Genomic DNA, 22,076 nt, shown 5'->3' on the forward strand with positions numbered 1-22,076 from the left:
TACTTTATTTAATTTTATTAACAATTGTTTTACAAATTAAAAAGTAGAAAACAATTTTGATAATTACGTATTGACTGTTCTCTGTATCGTATTTTATAATTGACATGCCAAAGTTGCAAGATTTTTTTTCTCAAATATCCTTCAATTTTATAAGTATTTTACTTTGAAATTGGGATTATTTATAAATTAAAAAGAAAGCTAAAAATCTTATAAATAAATACAAACTATAAGCTATTTTAGTCATATAATTATTTTTAAGTAAAACGAAAAATACAAAACGAAAAAAAAAATTAATACTGTATGTATTTTCTTTATATCAGTTTATTAAATTGTGATTATTTTTATCAATAAAATATAGGTTTTATTGAGAAATTTATAATTTACTGTAAATTTTATTGGATCAAACGATTTATATTATATATTAAATCTCAATAAATAAAATATCAACTTGTTTCTATTGTAAAAATTAATTGGTCAGATGGCTGAGGCGTTAAAGCGTCAGTCTACCGCTCTGGAAATTTCAGCCCACCAGTGGCCAAGCGGTCTTCATAGCCTGAACACTGGGAGTTCGGTCGTGGGTTCGCGCTTCGTTCGGACGGGTTGGCCACGTGGAGTTTTCTGGGTTTTCTCCACGTCTGTAACGTCTAAATAGGGGCTAGTTACTCTTAAAAGATTTCCTGGAAGACATTATTCCCAGCGTAACGACTATCATAAATGCATACAACTGCTATTACGTCACACTTTACCACAGGGCGATATAGTCTAGAAACTCATGCCCAACTCGCTACTACAAGACATGAAGATACAGTAATTAGAAAACTTTATAACGTTTATTTCATATCATAATTTTAAATAATGAACTGACTTAAATTGCAATTAAAAAATGCTTAATTTTATAGTTTAGCTTTTTCACTTAAGACTTTTTGATCGAATATAAAATATGCTGAGTTTATAAAATAAAACAATACAGTAGAGCATCGATTATCCGACTCAATTGGGGACTGGGTTGGTCGGATAACCGAAAAGTATGAAAAAATCCATTATTAGTGTAGTATATTATTATATCCCATGTAATTAGTATATTAGTATATCGCTAACCTACTTCGCGTTGAATTTTCCTCCATGTTAAGCCTATCAATTTTTTTTTTAAATAATAATCGTCGCTATTGTATCGTTAAAAATTAGAAAATTAAGTCTCGATTAAATACTGGCTCCCTTTCATGGTCGATCCAGTGTTGCCAGCTAAAACACGTAAAAATAATATTAAAGTAGCCAAGACATAGCCAAATATTGTAGCGCCATATCACTAGCGACATTTGAATTTGCCGACTAAAATGCGGTCGGTTAATCGGGGGTCGGATAATCGATTCTCTACTGTAAATACATTCAATATTTATTTAATCATTCGGAGATAATTCCGATACATTTTCATTATCACGTGCTTTCAAATTTACAGAATCTGTAATATTCAGTTCATATTTCTAATAATAATCGACCTCTTTTGTCTTTAATTAATATAATCACAGTTGGAAATTCAGTCGTATTTTAGTCGCAAATTTGATCTTCAATTTGCAAAGCTCCCCGTTTTGAGACCTCCTGAACCCAAAAAAAAAGTCAAAAAAGACAAAAATTCCGTGGATATGTATCTATGTGTGTCTGTGTTGGAGTCTATTTCGCTTAACATCTCAGGATGGGATGAAGATAAAAAAAAAAAAAAAAAAACGAAATTTGGCATGGTAACCTGTATATAAGGGACATTGATGCTATTAAATTTTGGCTGTTCAAGATCAAGGGGATGGAGAGATAGTGGGTGGTCATGTGTAATAAATATCTCGTGAGGGATCAGACTAAATGAAGATTTCACTTGTTAGCATTAACAGTGTTTTATAAAACTCATCTCTACCCTCAAAATTAAGCTTTTTGCTATTTTAAAGTAATAAAAAAAATGTATAAAATTTTATAACAAACTCACATAACAGATGGCGCCACATACAACTTTAGTTAGTTATTTTGATTAATAATTTATTTTTAAAATAAAATCTCATAAAAGCCGGGAAAGTTATGTAACTCGTTGCTAGATTTTTTTTTAATTCTGAACCCTACGTTAATAGAAAAATTAAACATGATTCTAACGCAAATAAACTGATTCTTTAAACTTCCGTTATTGAGAATTTTTGCATAACTCAAAATTTATATAGAAAGATAAATTATACAATTACTGTATTGGAACAATTGGAAAAAATTTGAAGTCTTTATGAAGCTAAAAATAAATTCATATTCTTAAATACTGATAATTTGTAATATTTTTAAGCAGGTCAGTGCGCAGGATTTTTAAAACAGCAAGGTTTTTACTAAAAACAAAAACTATTTTTTGCAACTTAATTTGTATAATACAGTAAAATCTTGCTAAGTTGAACAGCGTTAACTCGAAGCTGTCTACAAGATCCAGCACAGTATATAGAATTTTCCATACAATAGTCTCGTTATATTTAAATTGTTGGCACTGTTAACTCAAACCTATTTTCCCGCATATCCGCTGTCCTTTGATAGGCCAGTGATCTTTATTTTCGCTTATATTCCGTGAGAATACAGACGATTCAAACACTACGGCTTGTGACGAACACAACATCGCGCCATTACGTATGTGTACTATATTGTACTCATGGGCGTAGCCAGGAAGGGGCATGGGTGGGCACGCCCCCCCCAGTTAACCTGGTGCCCTCTCCAGAAAATTAGACCCGAAAAAGTATTGAGCCAATTTGCAAAAAGAAATAAAAAGTTGAAGCTAATTTAACTGGGTGTAGTGTACCGCTGCCCGCAATCAATCTCTGAATATTGGATTGAACTTCAAATAATTGCTTGAATGGATCCGCGATAATTCTTTACAACCTGACAATGTGAAGTTACAGGAAAGTTGAGAAATTTTGATCCTAAAATAAAAATAAAAAATAAAAAATCAACGGCTTTCTGTGCCCAATGTGAAAAGTGTATCTGTAATCTCTATGTACTGTCTAGTCTCTACGGAGTGACGTCACAATAAGATCTCGCATTACCTGAAAATCTTGCTAGGGCCGCCTCTGGTTCGGGAAATGAAAAAAGTTTTCTTTCCAATTCGGCCCGGAGGAAAAAACTGCTGGCCACCCCTGGTCTATATCTAGATTAAAAACGGTGAACTATATTAAAGAATGGTAAAAAAAATAATTTATTGGTTAATTTTTGTTTAAGGCATTGTTAGAGTTTGATATTAATGTTACGAGAACGTATGATTAAAGGAAGTTTCATATTTTATGTGTGTTATTGTCGATTCTTATGGAAATTTCATTTTAATGAACAATAATTTGAAATAATTCAATTTTGTGTCAGGTTGGCCTCTACTAGGCCCCCATAGCAAAACTCTGGCTACGCCAATGATTGTACTGTACATGTATGTGCAGTACAACCATTCCTTTGCATTTTTTTCTGGAATCTTGATTCTTTTGGAGATTATCTTGGTGTCTTGGCTTTTCGGGAATTGGTCAAAATGGAAGCTCGTTTTGCCTCTGTGGTAGTTAATTTCACGTTGTGACGTTGACGAGGCTCAGCCAAGCACTGGAAAATTGAAATCAACTGTGCTATTTACTTCACACTTTTCTAATTAGTTCCGGAAAACAAATTAGATTAAGCTTCAGGAATAGTGGAAGACATTGCTGAATGCTAAAGGATCGCTTAATTTTTTGACAGATCTTTTTAAGTTGTGTTCCATCAAAAATGGAAGTTGTGACTAAATTTAATACTCTCAAGTCTTGTATGAATGGACGATATTGCCACATTCATCAACTTGTGTGGAGTTTTCACAGATGAATATGTTCAACACAATTCAAACCAAACCGATAAAACTTCAAACGGTGGAAGCGCCGCTTCCCTTGTATTTTCTAAAAAATACATACTGTGCGATTATTTTCATATAATTAAAATTAATATTTTATTATAACCGCATTATGTATTTTATTACAAATGTCTATACTACGTGTGAAAAAACAATAAGATTGCTACTGTATATTTGAATATTAGTGGCAGAATGAAAGCCCTTTATTGCCAGCTTCCATACAACTAGATTATACTCGTTCGCGAATGCACTTTACAGAGCACCAACCTCACCCGATTTAGCTGGTGGAAGCTACACACATATAACGCTTCCAATGATTCTATCCAGGACCGGTTCTGGGCTGTTAGCCACCTGCCTGCTAGATATTTGGCCGCCCTCGCCCGATTATGTGAATCATGAGTAGATTTATATCTTAACCCAACCGATAAGAATTTACTTATATGTTTTTACGATAGCTCTGAATAGTTGGCGGGAGTTTTAAAAAATCCATTAAAATATGTGATATTTTTATTCTGCTCTCCCATCTTATATTACTTACGAATTTTAATGTTAAACCAGTGATATTACGATTTCGTATGTCCCATCTTTAAGAGGATGTAGAAAAAAAGTGTACAATTCTTGTACAATGTTAAAAAAATTTACTTTGGCAGCATCATTTACAACTAAATTTAAATTAATGAATGCGACGCACAAGGTGCAGAAAAAGCTCTAGAATTTATTTTCCTTAAATTTATGATTTATGTATCCACTAGCTGTTACTGGCGGCTTTGCCTGCGCGGATTTTGCAAGCAAACCCCATTTATATTCAGTATTTCAACAACCATAGTAACTGTTATATAACACCTACCGCTGAGAATGATGACAATTGCCGAGAATCAAATGAACTACAGTATAGCGTCGATTATCCGAAAGTCAATCATCCGAAAGAATTCCAGTCGGCAAATTTAAATTTTCGCCAGTGCTGTGGCGCTGCAATCTTTGGCTATGTCTTCGGCCACTCAAATATTCTACATTTTTTATACTAAATTAACTTCTGAAGTATAATTTTTTTTAATTGTTTTTTTATATTTATGCCCACCGGTGGCTGAGTGGACTCCGTTTCCGTCTCTTGGTGGTGACCAGACCCTAAACACCTTTAAGCGGCCGGATGGCCGAGCGGTCAAGGTGGCAGCCCACCGCTCTGGGGACCCGGGTTCGAATCCGAACGGGTCGAAAAATCTCCAGGAGTTTTTCGGGGGTGATCCGTTTGGATATGTCGGGCCCCGTCTCTCACCACCCGGCAGCCCCATTGTTGGCCTGGCCGAACTCATAATGGGCTTGCAAAAAGAGGCCCTCTTAGTTCCCACAGGGCGGAAAGAGTTTAAAAAATAAAAAAAAAGACCCTAAACACCGGAGTTCGATCGGGGGTTCGCGCCTCACTCGGACGAGCTGGCAGCTGGAGTTTTTTCCGGGTTTTCCTCCTAACCCATAACACCTGAATAGGGGTCAGCTTTCCCTTTAAGTGCTCCCCGGAAGGCATTCTGTCTCCCTTTCTCGCGGGGGTCGTCTCTTATGAGACTGGCTTTGGTCACGTAGTGACCTCTCTCCTGTCTTCCTCGGATTGGTCGTCTTCTATAAGAACGCCTCTTCTTCACTGTTTCTTCCGGAGTGCATGGCGTCAAGCCGGTCACTTCTCTGTCTGTCTGGAATGGAATGTTTTTATATTTTTCAATGTATTTATTTTGTTCGTACAAATTAAAAAAAATAATTTTTAACGATACAAGTCTTCGTTAGGCTTAACATCGACGAAAATTCAACGCGAAGCGACACGCAACGGAGAAAAATGTCAAGATGGGATAAATTAATATATTTTTTCGTACATAATCGGTTATCCGAAACATCGATCTTCCGAACAACCCGTCTCCAGTTGATTCGGATAATCGACGCTCTACTGTATTTTCAATTTGATCAATTTTCTGGAACGTTTACAATCGTTCTATAATGGAACCAATATGCAATAACAAATTCGAATCTAAAACGGTTCAAACATTTTAAAACTCGAAATAGATAAAACAATTTATAACAATGTCTGAAATGTTATTAATTTAATACACCTAAGTACTCGATGAAGACTAAATCCTCTCCCTCTCCCGCCCGCGGGGGAATTTCGAAAAATCCCTTCTTAGTGTGCGTTTCCATGACGTACTCTAACTGTCTACTAAATTTCACCTCTATAGGTTAAACGGTCTGCTCTGGGCGATGATGAATCAGTGAGTCATTCATCTGGGCGATGATGAATCAGTCAGTCAGTCAGTCAAGACAAGCAATTTTATATATTTAGATTGTCATAAAAATTTGTCTTTCCACTTTTTTCCCCAAGACTACAAATATTCAAATACAAAGTAACTGGTTTCAACTTATTTCTACTTAAGTACAGTGGGTGATCGGTTAACGAACATAATCCGTTCCAAGACTGTTCGCTATCCGAATTGTTCGTTAACCGATTATCGATTTACCATAGGTTTCTATGGGAATTTGATTAATTCGTTCTTGAGACACCCCAAAAATAAAAAATACAGTAGAGCCTCGATTATCCGACTCAATTGGGGACTGGGGTTGGTCGGATAATTGAAAAGCCGGATAACCGAAAAGTATGAAAAAATCCATTATTAGTGTAGTATATTATTATATCCCATGTAATTAGTATATTAGTATAGTGCTATTAACCTACTTCGCGTTGAATTTACATTGATGTTAAGCCTAACAAAAATTTTTTAAAATAATAATTGTCGCTATTGTATGGTTAAAAATTAGAAAATTAAGCCTCGTTTAAATACTGGCTCCCTTTCATGGTCGAATGAATGTTGCCAACTAAAACACGTAAAAATAATATTAAAGTAGCCAAGACATAGCCAAATATTGTAGCGCCACATCACTAGCGGACATTTGAAATTTGCCGACCAGGACGGTCGGTTAACCGATGTGTCGGTTAATCGGAGGTCGGATAATCGAGGCTCTACTGTATATACTTTCTTACTACGTTTATTCATATGTAATAATAAAAATACATATATATACGGTCTTGCATTTTTATTAGTCATGTTTTTTTTCCGTTTATGGGGTTAAAGAATCTGTCCAATGTCGATTGCTTTTCTGCCTTCATGATTTTTCAGAAGTAATTAATAGCATTGTAATTGTAGAGATCCCTAGGCCTATTAACCTCAACCTGGTTTGGATGTCATTTTAAAACCGTTGTTCTGACATCCTCCCATTTTTTCAAAAGATTTTTAATAGCAGATATCGGCATAAATCCGCATTTTCAGAAGAAAACGCAAAAGAATTGTTTCTGTCATAAACATTACAAGGGCTGGAATTAGAAGGGAGTGTTTCAAAGTTCGGGGAAATACTACAGTAGCGTACCGTAGTGGGGGCGGCAGGGGCGGCCCGCCCCGGCGGCACTTTTTAGTTGGCGGCAAAATTTCACAATAAATAATAATAATATCTTGTAAAAATTTGAAACATCTTAATCTATAGTTGCATCGCGCCTACGATAGTGGTATCGTCCGGATAGTCCGGGAATCGGCTCGCCGGGTGAACTAGTAACTTTTTCATCCGTGGAATTGCTGCGAGACCTGTTCACCTTTTTTTTGCTTGTACGATTCATTCGCGTTCATATATACCACTAATAATATCCAATAGAACTATTTTAAACAGGTCGCTGCACTACCACCGAATTTTTCATTGCTTGTTCTGTGAAAAACTGAATTTTGGTCTTTTAAATTGAAATACCTAAATAGGGGGTCCCGAAATTTTCCTCCGTCCTGGGCGGCTGACACCCACGGTACGCCACTGAAATACTATCCGATCAGTATATACTGGGTAGAACGTCGATGTCGCGTCTCCCGGCGCTCCGAAAAGTTTCAAATTGTTGCCTGAACACAAAGGAAGACCAATCGGTACTCGTTAGTTTACGTCGCTCCTTCTTGTGTTTGTTCAGTCAAGCGTTCGTTACCCGAACGTGTGTTCGTTGTCTGATCATAAAAATCTTTCGCGAGTGTTCGTTATCCGATTTGTTCGTTAACCGATCACCCACTGTAGTGGTTAAAATAATTAAGCGATTAGGGAATTGGGGACATAAATAAAACCCGATGAAAGAGCTGGAATTTTACTTAAACAAAAGCTTAACCAAACCAATCTCTAGCCGAGTACGGTGGGGACTGATTTCTTCGTATTATTAGACGTAATAAAGACAGAAATTTTTCCGGTTCAACGAGTGATCGAAAAGTTGTAAATTTTGGAAATTTCCGTGGACACCTGGTCCTAAAACTAATTCGTTTTAGGACCAGGTGTCCACGGACTATTAAATTTAACGAATGACTATTGAGTTTAACAAATTTAGATTTTTACAACTATGGTGAGAAACGGTTAAAATTTACAACCCTGTAGCGTCCTTTGAGATATACTAGTCATGCGACAAAGAACCATTTGACATTAACCTGTATCAGCACCCTCGGAATTTGGCTTGCATGCACGCACTGCACACCTACCAGCAGGGCCGGATTAACCCACTTTGGGGCCCTAGACATTTTCTTCTTCCGGGTCCCCTCCCGGCTCTTTCAATTAATAAATCTTGTTACTATTATCAATATTTCTATTAAATTGCATATGGACAGCTGCTTTATAAAAAATAAAAGCAAAATTATTTAACAATATTTCACAGGATTTAAGAATGCATATACAGTAGAACCTCGATTATCCGGACTAATTGGAGATGAAGGCAGTCCGAATACGGAAAAATCGGATAATCGAAAGAAATACTTTAATTTGTCATTTAATAATAATACAACACGTTTTCTTTTCGATGACATATCGCTAATATTAAAAATAAATACTGTATTTAAATCGTGATCAAATTTTCAAGAAACAAATGTTCGTATTGAATTTGTACTACTACTGACCAACGCTAACAGACTAGCTATTGTTTAAAAGGCCCTCTGGCGGCTCAAGAATACGGATTTTATAAAATAAAAAGCAGTTGAAACTGCATTTTTATGAATAAAAATTTAACAAACTATTTATCGTTTTATGACGAGTAAAATTTTTTCGTCGCGTTATCGGCTTTTAAGTAATGCATAAACCTTCGAGGTACGAGGCCCTTCGGACCGCGAGGCGTAGGCGGTGGCCCACGTTGCACGTGCCTTACGCCGCCTTAGTTATAGAAATGATGTAATTTGAGTATAAATTATTTATAAATACGTATGTCAAGTTATATTTTTATTACGACGCAAAATATATTAAAAGAGTTTACGAACACTGTGCCGGGTGAGACATTGTTGAAACAAAAAATGTTATGCATTCCATCACGTACATAAACCGTGTCGTAATTCGCCAAGTGCAAATCAGCAAATTCGTAAAATTTTTGTTTATTTTGAACAATCCGGATAATCGAAAATCCGGATAATAGAGGTCCGGATAATCGAGGTTCTACTGTAGTTAATATTATTCTTATCGCTATAAAGAATATTCTAAATTATTGGGAGTTTTACTTTCAATAAGAAGAAACATAAGAATACGAGGGTTGTTCAAAAAGTTCCCGAACTTTATTTATTACCAAAAAAATTACTTCACATACAATTTATTTGTCGGGGTCCCCTTCAAAGTAGTCTCCTCCGCAGCATATACACTTCCACTATTTGAAACAGTCTTGGAACACCTTTTCCGTAATGTTCATAAGCTCCTCCAAAGTTCGGGCTGTTTTCGCCTCAGGCGATTCATAACACCAGGAAGTACTCCGTGTTGACTGTCTGGCCTGTAAGTAGGTATTCGTGATGCACAACCCTCTATGCATCGAAAACAAAACAGTCAACATCACCTTAACATTTCAGCGAACTTGTCGAGCTTTTTGGGGCGGGGGGCTGTTTCACCCACCCGTGGGAAGTTTCCTGAAGGATTTTCCGAGTTTCACACAGAATTTTACAGAACAACGCTGTTCTTTCAAAGAGCTGATTTCCGCGGATCCGATTTTTCGCCGAACCCCACAAACACCATTTCACATAAACGGCCGTAACTAATCACCAAAACAAGATATCAACAAACGGGTTGAAGGAGGTTACTCGGGAGGTTTCCGCGGACACGACGCCTCCAAGCGAATTAAAAAATAACTGGAGGCGGGCTATTCAAAAAGTTCCCGAACTTTTTGAACAACCCACGTACATTTTCTTTAGATTTTAGAATTCCCAATAACCATATAAAAAGTAATATATTTTTGTTTATTGTATACTGTTGTCCAACAGAAAAGTAAAACTATCTTATTTACAAATCTTTTCAAAATAGAGTTTGACCGGGCCCTAGACATTTGTCTCATTTGTCTATGCGATGATCATGCCCTGCCTACCAGGACCGTCTCTGATTCCATCCATGAGCCACTCGAAGGGAGCAATTTTAACTAAGTGGATTGTTTTAAGATTTAGAAAGTAAAGAATACTTTGTTATTTTTATGTACGTTTCTTTACAAAACTATATTTATATATAATTTTCTTTAATACAATATTAATATAATTGAAGAATATTTTGTACCAGGTATATATATCTACCACCAGAGTCGGTAGATTAATCTACTGACTCTGATACCAAGTAAAATTTTATTTTTAATTGTAGCCCTTATATCGTGGCTAGTGATTCAAAATGTACCGTAATGGCGATATTGAAAATTTATTTTAAAGTTTTGGCTCAAGACCATATAACGAAAAAGAAAACATTATTAAAAGATAAACCCCAATGCCTAAATTAAATATAAATACGTCAACAAAAAATTTGTTGGACATTTTCACGATAAAATTTATGAAAGCATAAAATGGCTTTGTGAATGCATAAAAATGCATCCACAAAGCCATTTTATTGCAAAAATTGTTTTGTTGGCCTTGCCTACTATTTTCAAATAAAATTAGTGTGGAATAAGAATGGCTTTTGACGATTTAAATAATTTGAGTAAATCTCTCATCGATTCTTTCGTAAAATTGAAGCAATTTAGAAATCAAAATAGAATAGAATTTAACATTAGTAAACAATATAAAATAAATATTGAAAATTATAACAAAGTTACGACTAATAGATATATTACATCTAAATTAGTAATGTTATCAAAGCAAGAATTGGCATTTAGAGGGTATATGGAATCTATTGAATCTAATTTTACAGAGGTAATTATATTAAACTTGCTTAAATGTGTTAGATAATCTATTAATTAAAAATACATTTAGAGAAGTCTGCGGATTTTACTAGCTTATCGAACAAACGAATACGAATGGAACCTGACGTGCAATTAACTGATTGCCCCTGGAAGTCGGCTTCTTACAGAAAAAGCTTCCCTATCATCAAATGTCACGGCACGCCACTGATAAACACCCCAATCTTTCTTCAGCTGTACTTCAATAGTTAATCGTTTTCAATATATTTCTTATAAAATATGAAAAACCATTTATTTCTAAAATTTTATTTTACCAATAATCACAAAAACTTTTGGCCTTTAAAAAATATTTCTATTGAAATTTTTATTGTAATACAAAGATCATACTGGTAATATGGACAGGGTGTTAATTTAAAATTTGGAAAAAACTTTCCACTAGTAGCATTAAAACTGTACATCTATTTAGCCTTTAATTCAAAACAACTATTATAAACAGTATACAAACTATATTATAAAAATTAAAAGTTGCTTTTAATTCTTTGATTCAAATACAAAAAATTTATGAAAATCTTATAGGAAGAAAAATTATCTAATAAATACAAAGTAATTAATAAATTAATCAGTTTCGTTTTAATAATAGTTTTATTTGGCTTCTCATCATTCACAACTATGTACAGAATAAAAATGGCACATTTATCATATTCACTTGTAAATTTGTAATTTTTTTTTTAAAGTTTAGATTTGTAAATATGTTTTATAATATACACATACAAAAACTTCTATTTGGTGGAAATAACAAAGTTTAAATCTATAAAAAAGAATTTTCAATGTAAATGCTAACAAACTAAGGTAAACATTTCATTCTCATATTCCCATTTTTACTTCAAAACTCATAATCTCAAAAATTTCAAATGAGTATATGATCCATCCAAAAATTTGTTGTAAAAACAAATGCATAAAAAGTATAATTTTTAATTATAAAAATAAAAATATTTTTGGCAACACAGTCTTAAAAACTCTCTATTTTACTATATTTAAAAATAAAACACATTTAACATGTCATATAAATGTACACATAAATTTTTCTTTTAAATTTCCATGTGCAAAAATACAGTAATTGATTTGTTCTACTGTAAATCACACATTATTAGGATCAGACATTAAAAAAGGTGCAAGTATACTTTAAAATGTGCACAAAAAGCACAATTATTTGTTAGTGAAAATACTATGAAAACTGCACTATGAAGTCAAGGTTTAAAGGTCTACAATTTAAACAGGAATGAAATCATTCATACTATCTCATAACATACAGTATTAAATATAGTAAGAGTACTTTACTCAATTTAATCATTAAATGATATATGGTTAAAGATATATAAACTGTTTACTGTTACATAAAAAAGGCACATTGGTTGCACAAGGGAAAAATGATTGTGCAGCTCTGACTATTATAAATAGGAAGATTTTAAAGATAAAACATTGCACATAAACAATTATTTTAAATAATATTTCAAAAAATTAAGAATTAAACTATAATATTTCACAATGAATACTTTTGGTTTGGATGGATTCAGTTATGTCATAAAAAGTACTATTTACAACATATACAAATGTTAGTGAGTTTCCATTGCATGTACTTGGGCCTGAGTCAAAACATGACACCCATACTGTGGCACCTCAGTATAAACAACAGTTTGTGATGGATCTCTTGCAATTAAGTGATTTACCATCCAAGGGGCCAGATTTACTGAACTGCTGAAAGGTGCCAGTCCTGGGTTTGAAAAAGGACGAGAAGCCGACGATGATGTGCTACAACTGCTCGTCGAATGTTGAGATACAAGTATTTTAGGATAGTCCCTACCTATTAGAGGTTCGACACATGGCATGTGTTCAGACTCTTCGTGGGTTGTCATTGTCCCATAGCCATTATCACTATCTCCTCCTGGTGGACGACGATAATAGGTGTTTATACGATATGGTGAAAGAGCTGCATTTTCAAAGCTTGCAAGTACAACACTGGAACGGCAAACTGGATTAATTGGCTCTTCACGATGTTCTAAATCATCAAGTTCATTATCAAGTTGTGACATCCTGATAGTTGTACCAGGAGTGGAAGAAATAAAATGAACAGAAGAACTGCGATTTACATGATTGCGATAGCAGTACACTCCTAAAGCCAATACTAAAAAGCATCCCATAATTCCACCAGCTACTGGACCAACTGGTGTACTTTTAATAGTGAAAAATTCTTCTGATGGTAGTCCAATGATCTCATCAGCATATGGGGTTCGTGCACCAAGAATACCTCCAAAACATTTTCTATGTTCTGTACAAAATTTTTTCTTTAATAATGTTAAGCCATCACTATCAATTTGACACCATTCACAGCCAAGAACTCCAAAGCATTCACTTTCAGTTTTGCGAGCATAGCAATGATTTTCAAAACACATTTCTAAAGGATCTAAAATTGCCACGTCAACAACAGGCAAATGAGGTTCCTCTGGAAAATGTGGACAACTTGGATAAATATTTTCTTCCTCCTCCAACTGTCCAGTGCACAAGTTAGTCATTAGTGGACATTCACAAGGACATTCACACTCAGTTTGTTCCATTCGGTGACAATTAAGACAAAGACGATCAATCATGCTACATGGACAAAAAGCAGTAATTGGATCGCAACTTTGATTAACAATGCCAAGGAAAACATTGGTTCCCTGTACGGCAGCAATTTGATACTTTGCACATTGTTCACCATGAACTAGATTTGTTAAAACACCTTGAAGACTAGTATTAAATTGGTAGTATCTTTGTACAGTTCTGTCATTAAAATTATTACAAACTTTTTTTTGTACAAAATCCCTATGATTAAGAATATCATTGGCAACTAATGGTTCTTTGTGTGTAATATGTTGTTGTTCAACAGGACCTCTACCAGCAGGTTCTATTAGATCAGGATGTGCTATTAAATAACCTCGATCGTCTAAAACAAAGCATGTAATTTTTTCTTGTTCACAAACTGGCATGATATCAACTAATAATTTATATAAATATCCCAAAGTAAAATCCATTCCCATGACAGCTTTAACAAAATCTGCTGAATTATGCATTGCAGCAGGTTTACCTTCAAATATTGTATGACTAAGTGTTACAACATATCCAGCCCCTCCAATATCCAAATAAGGAGCTGTAAGAACAACTCTTCCAGGGTATTCCAAAGCTCTAATAAACCAATCTCTTCTTGTTGGATCATATGTTTTGTCAACTAAAGAACCTGGATATGTTTGATATATTCCACTTGGAGTTGCAATATATCTTCTTACTATATATTTAGAGATATCACTTTTCTGCATTCTTTTAATCCATTCTGATGTAATGCGTCCAATAGCCAATACTTCATTACGTACTTCACTTTTTAGACCAGGATTAGCAATTAATTTAATATTATCATTTAGATAAGCCATATAACTTTGAGCAATTTGTTTAGTTTCTTCTTGTGTTAAATATTGAAATGGAGCTTGAAATGCTCCAGCTGAAAGAAACAATGTACTGGCTTCAAGAGTAGATAACTGTTTCATGTGCCGACATAAGGTATGTGGTGGTAACAAATCGAGACGATGATATACAAATGTTGGCTCTGTAGGTACAGATATACTTTTCAATTTTTTTTCTTCTTTATCAGTCTTTATTGTAACTATGCATATTATATAGGGGGTTCCATTTACTTTCTTCCATTTGTAGGAAACTACAGCAAATTTAGGAAAATTTTGTTTCATGCCTAATGAAGATTTTATAAAATTTTGTTCAATCAGAAGTTTTTGTTCTCCTTCAGGTTTATCTAAGATAGCTTGGCGAATGCGCTGAAAGCCAATTCTGTTTTCTAAATGACTAATATCTGTATGCATTGGTTGTTCACTAGCAAATGTTGGACGAGTAAAATATGGATGCATCACAGCTATCCCAGATTCATCTAATAAAAATGCATATTGTCTAGATGACTGACTAAAGTATGTTATATCTTCTGCCAGATCAGCTACAGAAATATCTAATCCAACAACTCCAACCAATTTCTTATTGTGAAAAACTGGCTTACTGATACTAATTACTGTTCCTTTTCCAACAGTATCCCAATGTGGAAGAGAGAAAACTGTAGTAGAATTTGAAGTAACAGAAAATACTGATGTGAAATCACCAATAGTTAAACTCAAATTTTCTATTGTATTGACAGAAATCATTTTACCTTGTTTAATATCATTCTCATCTGACAAATGAATGTCATAATTTTTATAATTTTGGTTTGCAATATCTTGTAAAAATGCTTTTTCATATAAAACAGGTTTACCATCATCAATAACTACATATGTATTAATGACAACTTGATTTCTAATTTTTTTATTTTCTTTTGCAATAATCTCAAGTACTGATCTAGCTTCTGTTAAGGAAGATAACAATCCACGGCTTACATATACAATCAATGCATCAACTTCCTTTGTAATTCCATTTTCATCTTTAGGAAGTGTATGCTGCATCATTTCAAATGCCTTATTAAAACCTAGAATATGATTAGTAGCATCAGGGGTTTTTTGCAAATCATCAATAAATCTGCTGAAATAATATTTTATTTCTTGAGTTGCAGAAGACATTTTTCTAGACATGCAATTATCATACGGATAGCTGACATCTCCAGCAATCCCAATAACTGTTACTTTATCTTTATGAGACAGTAAAGATAAAACATGTTTTCCAATTGCTTTTGCAGTTTTTAACTGCAGAGGACTTAAAGAATTACCATGATCAATGACAATAACTATGTATTTTGTAAAAGGTTGTACTGTTCCTAAATAAATATCTTTATGTCTTGAAGTATCAGCCTGTTTACACATTGTATCTGAAACATATGCAGGATATTCAGAATGTATTCCTTCTGATGATATAAAATACTGCCATTTTATTGTGGAATATTCTTCAAGATTTTGACGGAAAACTTCTGACAAATTAGAACCAGGAGAAAAAAGATTTGGAAACACTGCTATTGGTAATAAATCACATGAAACATCTTTTGATATTTCAATACCAAACTGATCATCATAAACAAGGCCTCTAGTATCCATATCACAGCAAGGAAAATAATTAGATATTGGCATATTTAAATGATGTCTGTACAAATTTTCTATAACAATCTCATTTTTCTCTAAAATTCCTAAAGAATTTTCTATTTTCAAATGTAATCTCTCATACATTTCTTCAATTTGTTTTTCTATATTGCGGGTGGCATCCACAAAAGGTAGAGAATCATAGATTGACTGCATAACTGTAACTCCCAATTCTTGATTGGCAACTCTCCTAAGATGTGAAGAAATAGCTTTTGCTTCATTTCTTAAGTAGTTTCCAGTATCAACATCCTTATCAAAAATATTCTGAATAAATGCATCTTGAACATTCCTAGACAAATTTTGATACTGTTGGGATATTGTTATAGTATGAAGAAAATAAATGCCAAAATAAAGAATTATCCATACATCCATCTCAAGATCTTCATAAATTATACATGTAATCAACCATAATGAACAAATTAATCAATCAATTTGTTAAAGTCTATGAAAAAGCTGCGATTAAACTTTTTTATACAAAAGTCTTCTCATTTCTAATTTGGAAAATTTTCTGATGAAAAAAGTGCACATACTTCCTGGAAAAAAAAAAAGAAAAAGATTAGCAAAATTAATTTATTTTATAAGAAAATCATTTGTATAATTATCTAAAATTTTAAGTATATTGAAACTCTCTACTGATTTTCATGAATATTGAAAATATGCAATAAATTTCATCAGATTATAATAAATTAATATTTATTACAATTTGATGAAATTTTTGTTGAGGAAATTTTACAAAATTTATCAAAATAAGGTCCATCATCATAAATATTACAACTAACAAATATTATTTCTACAGTAATTTGATACTAATGATACATTCAATTAAATAAAAATATTAATTTAAACTAGACACCAACCAATGCCGAATTCTATCAGGCTAAATTACTATAGCCATGTCTAGCCTGATAGAATTCGGCATTGGTTGATGTCTAGCTTTATAGTATATCGGGTTTAGCAATGTTGTTTGCTTATTAATTTAAACATTCAAATATTCACTTGGTATAATTCCATCTCAAAGTTAAAAAAAAATCCAACAATGAGTTGCTTAACTTTCCTGGCAACATTTAAAACTGCAAGTTATACCATCTGTTATAAAAAGTTTTTTATAAAATATCATATTTTTAATTATTATAAAATGGCAAAAAGCTTAATTTTAAGGGAGTTTTATAAAAAAAATTATAAATGCTAACAAATAAAATCATCATTAAATCCAACCCTACTCCAGATAAAGCAAACGACCCCCCCTTCTATCTCCTCACTGCCTTGACTAAGCACCAAAATTTAATATCATCAGTCTCCAATAGACAAACCTCCCTCAAAACTTCAAAAATTTCTGACAAAAACACAAGAATTATTAAGCTTCAAAGTGGGTGAACAAAATTTGGCCTCCCCACACACATACAAACAAACATCAATATATACAGAAAAACCCTATAAATTTTTTGATTTCTCTGCATTTCTAAGTCCTGAGTCCAAAAATGTAAAAATCTTGGAGAGTCATTTTTTTTACCAATTTCTATATTTTCCCTCTGTTATATATGAGGATTGTCCAATTGAAAAGTGGACACATCATATTTCATTGTGCAAAGTAGCGATTGGTGGGCCACCTTACAGGGTAAGCTCAACATAGGTGAAGCGTGGACTGCATTAAGTATTGGTGGAAATAGATTTTATCTCCAGCACAGGCAGATTAATGTTAAGTTAGTTATGATGAAAGAGTCCAAAATCAAACACTGGGACAGCAGTTAAAGTCGATTCAGGATAAACAAAGGCCAGGTCAGGCACACATCATAATCTCCACTGCATCAAACACAGCTATGGATGACATAATCAGAAGTGGCAGATAAGTTACAACTTGCATATACCCACATAAAGTCCTGACCTGTCATGAGACTTTCACATTTTTGGACCTCTCAAGAAAGCTTTGTAAGGGCAAAGATTCATGTCGGACAATGAGATGAAGAATAAGGTCAAAGAATTTTTTTAACACCAGCCACCAGAACTCTATGCGAGGGGCATTGATCTTTTCCTAAATAAACATGGAGATTTCTTTTAGATTTGCAATAAATATTTGCCAGTTCTGATGTGTCCACTTCTCATTTGGACAATCCTTATAAAATGGACCCTGGAAAGTAAAAATACTGTATATAATTACATAGAATTTTTTAAATTTACATTGTAATCTATTACTATTTTTTTAAAATTTTAGTTTTCCTTGAATCAAATAAAATACTTTATTTTCAAGCTTTTTTAAGCTGTATTTGATGTAGTAAACCAAAATTTTGTTACATACTGAAGATTAATATTTCCATTATAGCACAAGTTTAACTGACAAATATTAATTAGTTAAACCTAAAAAATGTTTATAGGATGATTAATTTTATATTAAGGAGTCAAAATTTAGTAAGCTGACTGGTTTGATAAATAATTCTTTGATAACTTTTGATCTAGCCAAATATTACTTGAATTTATGATTATTAGTTTCAGTAATCAGATATTAAAGTACAAATCAATGTCTTGATCTATCAAATTAAATATAAATTACTCCTATGTTTCTGAAAACTGATTTTAGCTTATATTGATGTAACTAGGGTCTGTAATATTTCATTTGCCATTGTCATAATAATACTGATGCTCAGAAGAATGACAAAATTTTTAACTTTGACAGTTCAGTACTTGTTTAGTAATCATTTGTTTATATTCATATGTATACTGTATTCACTCGCATGTAAGACGAGGTTTTTATTCATTTTTCACTACTTCAAAAATCTAGGTCATCCTATATGTACAAAAAGTAAGGATTTTTTGCATTTTTGCAATAATTTTTGTGAACTATGTAGTTCCATTTTTTACCAAATGCTCACCCTCTGGTGTTTGAAATGACCCAGATAAAATACTTTTTAATCATTCTTGTGTATTGTCAGGAGTAAAGATGAAAAGCAATAGGAAAAGCAAAGTTTTTGAATTGAATTCCAAATTGAAATTCCAAAATCACAAAGAAGCCTGATGTAAGGTTTAATCCATTCGCATGTAAAAATAGATGATTATTTGGAAATCAAAGTTCAGAGAAACTCATAAGTGTAATTGACGGAGAGTGGGTTCAACTGTTAAGAACTGCAAAAATAAAGTTCCCGATTGTCCAGCTTTATGCTGTCAATTTTACAAGATTTATCCTTAAAGTTTAAAATGCCAGTAATTTTTGTTTTGCTGGACAATGTGGGCATTTAAGTGCATTTGACATTTTATTTGTGATTAATTAAATGAAATAAAATTAGAACTGTATTAATAAATCTAATTTTCTTTATTTTGATCTTTAGTCACACCTCATCCTATATGCGAGATCAATTGTCTTATATGCGAGTAAATACAGTATGTAGGGTGGCTAAACCAGTGATCATTTAAGATGCTATCAGTATTATTTTGTATGGTTTTCCCAATTAATGAGACATACAACACTAAACAAAAATATAAATTCAAGTTATGTTTTTAGACTTTAATGAATAAATTGTTTAAGTGAAATGGTAACATGCAAAAATGATCAATCATATCTAACATTTTAATATGTTAAATAGTTTTATACTCAAAATTTATTTGAAAACATCATATTAAAAAAATCAAAATTTTAGAAACAAAATTATAAGTTCAAAAATGAATTAACATCTTGATTTAATGAATTAATACTTTGTGACACTCCTTGTGACAAATATGATCATGTATGTGACCAGACATTGAATCAATTAATGTAATCAACAGTTCATCTGGAATTTCATCTCAGCATTTTTGGATAGCTTGTTTCAAGTCTGCAACTGTTGAAAATTGCCTCCCATCTTTGTAAATGAACCTAACAAGAAGCCCCATAGATTCTCTATTTAATCCAGATGTTGGGAGCATGCAGATCATGATAAGATTTCAACATTTCTAGAAAACATTGTTCCATCATTTTTGAATTGTTGCAGGATGCATTATCCTGCTAAAAGATGAAATTTTCACCTCCAGGAATATGACCATACTAAGTTGATCATACAACACAGTGCAATGTGATTTAAATGCCAATCATCAGAAACACAGATGATATAAGTCTTTCCTTAGGCTGAAAATGCAGCCCAAACCATCACAGAGCCACCATCATTTGTTGAGTCATTTGCACATCATCTTAAATCATGCCAATACTTTTGATAACCATCAATTAAAGTTTTTCATCTGAAAATAGTATACTATACCACTGATGGGTCCAATTTATGATCTTTCTTGCCATATCCAAATGAGCATTTTATGTTTCTTTGTTAATGATGGTTTACTCATTAGTTTTGTGTATTTAAACATTTTGCTGAATTGTAAAACTCAAGAAATAGTCTGAGTTGAATGACAGAGGCCAGCAACACTTTTGATTTTACTTGCTAACAACTTAGATCGAGTTGCAAGTAAACAAATCTGTCTTTCGTCACAAGATGATAAACATCTTCCAGGACACTTTTTACTGGTTCTATTAATTCCACATTTCATAACATTAGCTACAATATACTGTATTCAGAACAGCTAATTGCAGTAAAAATTTCCATTTTGGGTTGTTCCACTTCACAAAGTCACAAAATTTGTCTAATTTCAGGTTCTGTGAGTTGGTATCCAAGTGGTATGTTTCTTGTTCTCTCAATAATTATTACAAGTAATGTAGCTCTTTGTATGCTATTTGTAAATGTTTGATATAACATCATTTATTAATATATACTTTCTCCCATAATTGTGCACAAAATTTATACTAAAAACTTATAATTTTGTCTACGTAAAATTGATTTTTTTAAAATATTTTGTTTTCAAATAATCTGAGAGAGTAAAACTACAGTTGACCCCCTATAACACTGTTGATAATTCTGTTTTATATAAATTCCATGTTGTACGAGTCACTTAGATTTTACAAATACGTGAGTCATTCACAGCCCGGCACATGTATTTGTAAAATCTAAGTGACTCGTACAACATGGAATTCATATAAAATGGAATTATCAACAGTATTATAGGGGGAACGACTGTATTTAACAATTGAGACCTCTTTTCAGCAAAACAATCTACTTTCAGCATAAATGCATTTTATAGTGTGAGACAAAAATATAAGTTCAAGTAATGTTATTAGAGTATAAATGAATAAATAGTTTAAATGAAATGATAACAAGAAAAATATTAAAATGATAAATATAATTGATTATGTTAAATAGTTTTATACTCTCAAATTATTTGAAAACAAAATACAGTGAAAACTGTTTAGGCGACCATTTGCATTCGACGGGCACCTGTCAAAAATTTCTGGCACGGAATAGTTTATGCATAGAGTCTTCGATAAGTTACCTATATTAAATGACCTGTTTAACGCGACCGCGGGCATCGATTTTTGGTCCGAAACAACATACAACTGTAATAAGCGATCACTTCCGCGAATATAGCTGGTCTAAAGTAATAAAAAACATGGCCGACGGTAATACAGTACATTTAATTTCATTACACTTAATTGTATAAATAAATATAAAGTTGCAACGTTTAACAAGCAATTTTCACAAGCAAGGTCGCCTCAGTGCCTACGAAGTTGTGAATTGTCTACTGGAGCGAACGACGGATGGAAAACGGAATCAAAGTATCTTTATCTTTATATAAATAAAGTTGCAACGTTTAACAATTAAGTGTAATGAAATTAAATAAAACTTTATTAGTTTTGTATAATACAATAAATGTTTTGCGATTTTATATATGAAAATAAAAAAAAGTAGCGTATTTTTAAGATTTGTAGCCTGAAGATAATTATCACTAGCCCAAAAAGTAGCGTGTCGCCCAATTTGAAATTTTTGTAGCGAGGGCACTTAAAAAGTAGCCCAATCCGCTACTTGTAGCCCAATCTGGCATCACTGTA

At 32.9% G+C, this 22,076-nt stretch overlaps 2 protein-coding genes across 2 annotated transcripts in view; one reads left to right on the forward strand and one right to left on the reverse strand.

Moving 5' to 3' along the window:
• Positions 1-11,662: 11,662 nt before the first annotated feature.
• LOC111627527 (VWFA and cache domain-containing protein 1-like) lies at positions 11,663-16,708 on the reverse strand. Its single transcript, XM_023371119.1, has one exon. The coding sequence runs from the start codon at positions 16,550-16,552 to the stop codon at positions 12,644-12,646; it is 3,909 nt and encodes a 1,302-aa protein (XP_023226887.1). The 5' UTR covers positions 16,553-16,708; the 3' UTR covers positions 11,663-12,643.
• A 3,846-nt stretch (positions 16,709-20,554) lies between these two features.
• LOC111627529 (mevalonate kinase-like) overlaps positions 20,555-22,076 on the forward strand; it is a 62,322-nt gene continuing 60,800 nt past the window's right edge. The window contains exon 1 of the mRNA XM_023371124.1: positions 20,555-20,810. The gene's annotated coding sequence lies outside the window, so the exon portion shown is untranslated. The remainder of the gene's footprint in view (positions 20,811-22,076) is intronic.

The sequence above is a fragment of the Centruroides sculpturatus genome, unplaced genomic scaffold, assembly GCF_000671375.1.
Source record: "Centruroides sculpturatus isolate CEXI.00-Female unplaced genomic scaffold, Cexi_2.0 scaffold273, whole genome shotgun sequence".
In the NCBI taxonomy this organism is placed as follows: Eukaryota; Metazoa; Arthropoda; class Arachnida; order Scorpiones; family Buthidae; genus Centruroides; species Centruroides sculpturatus.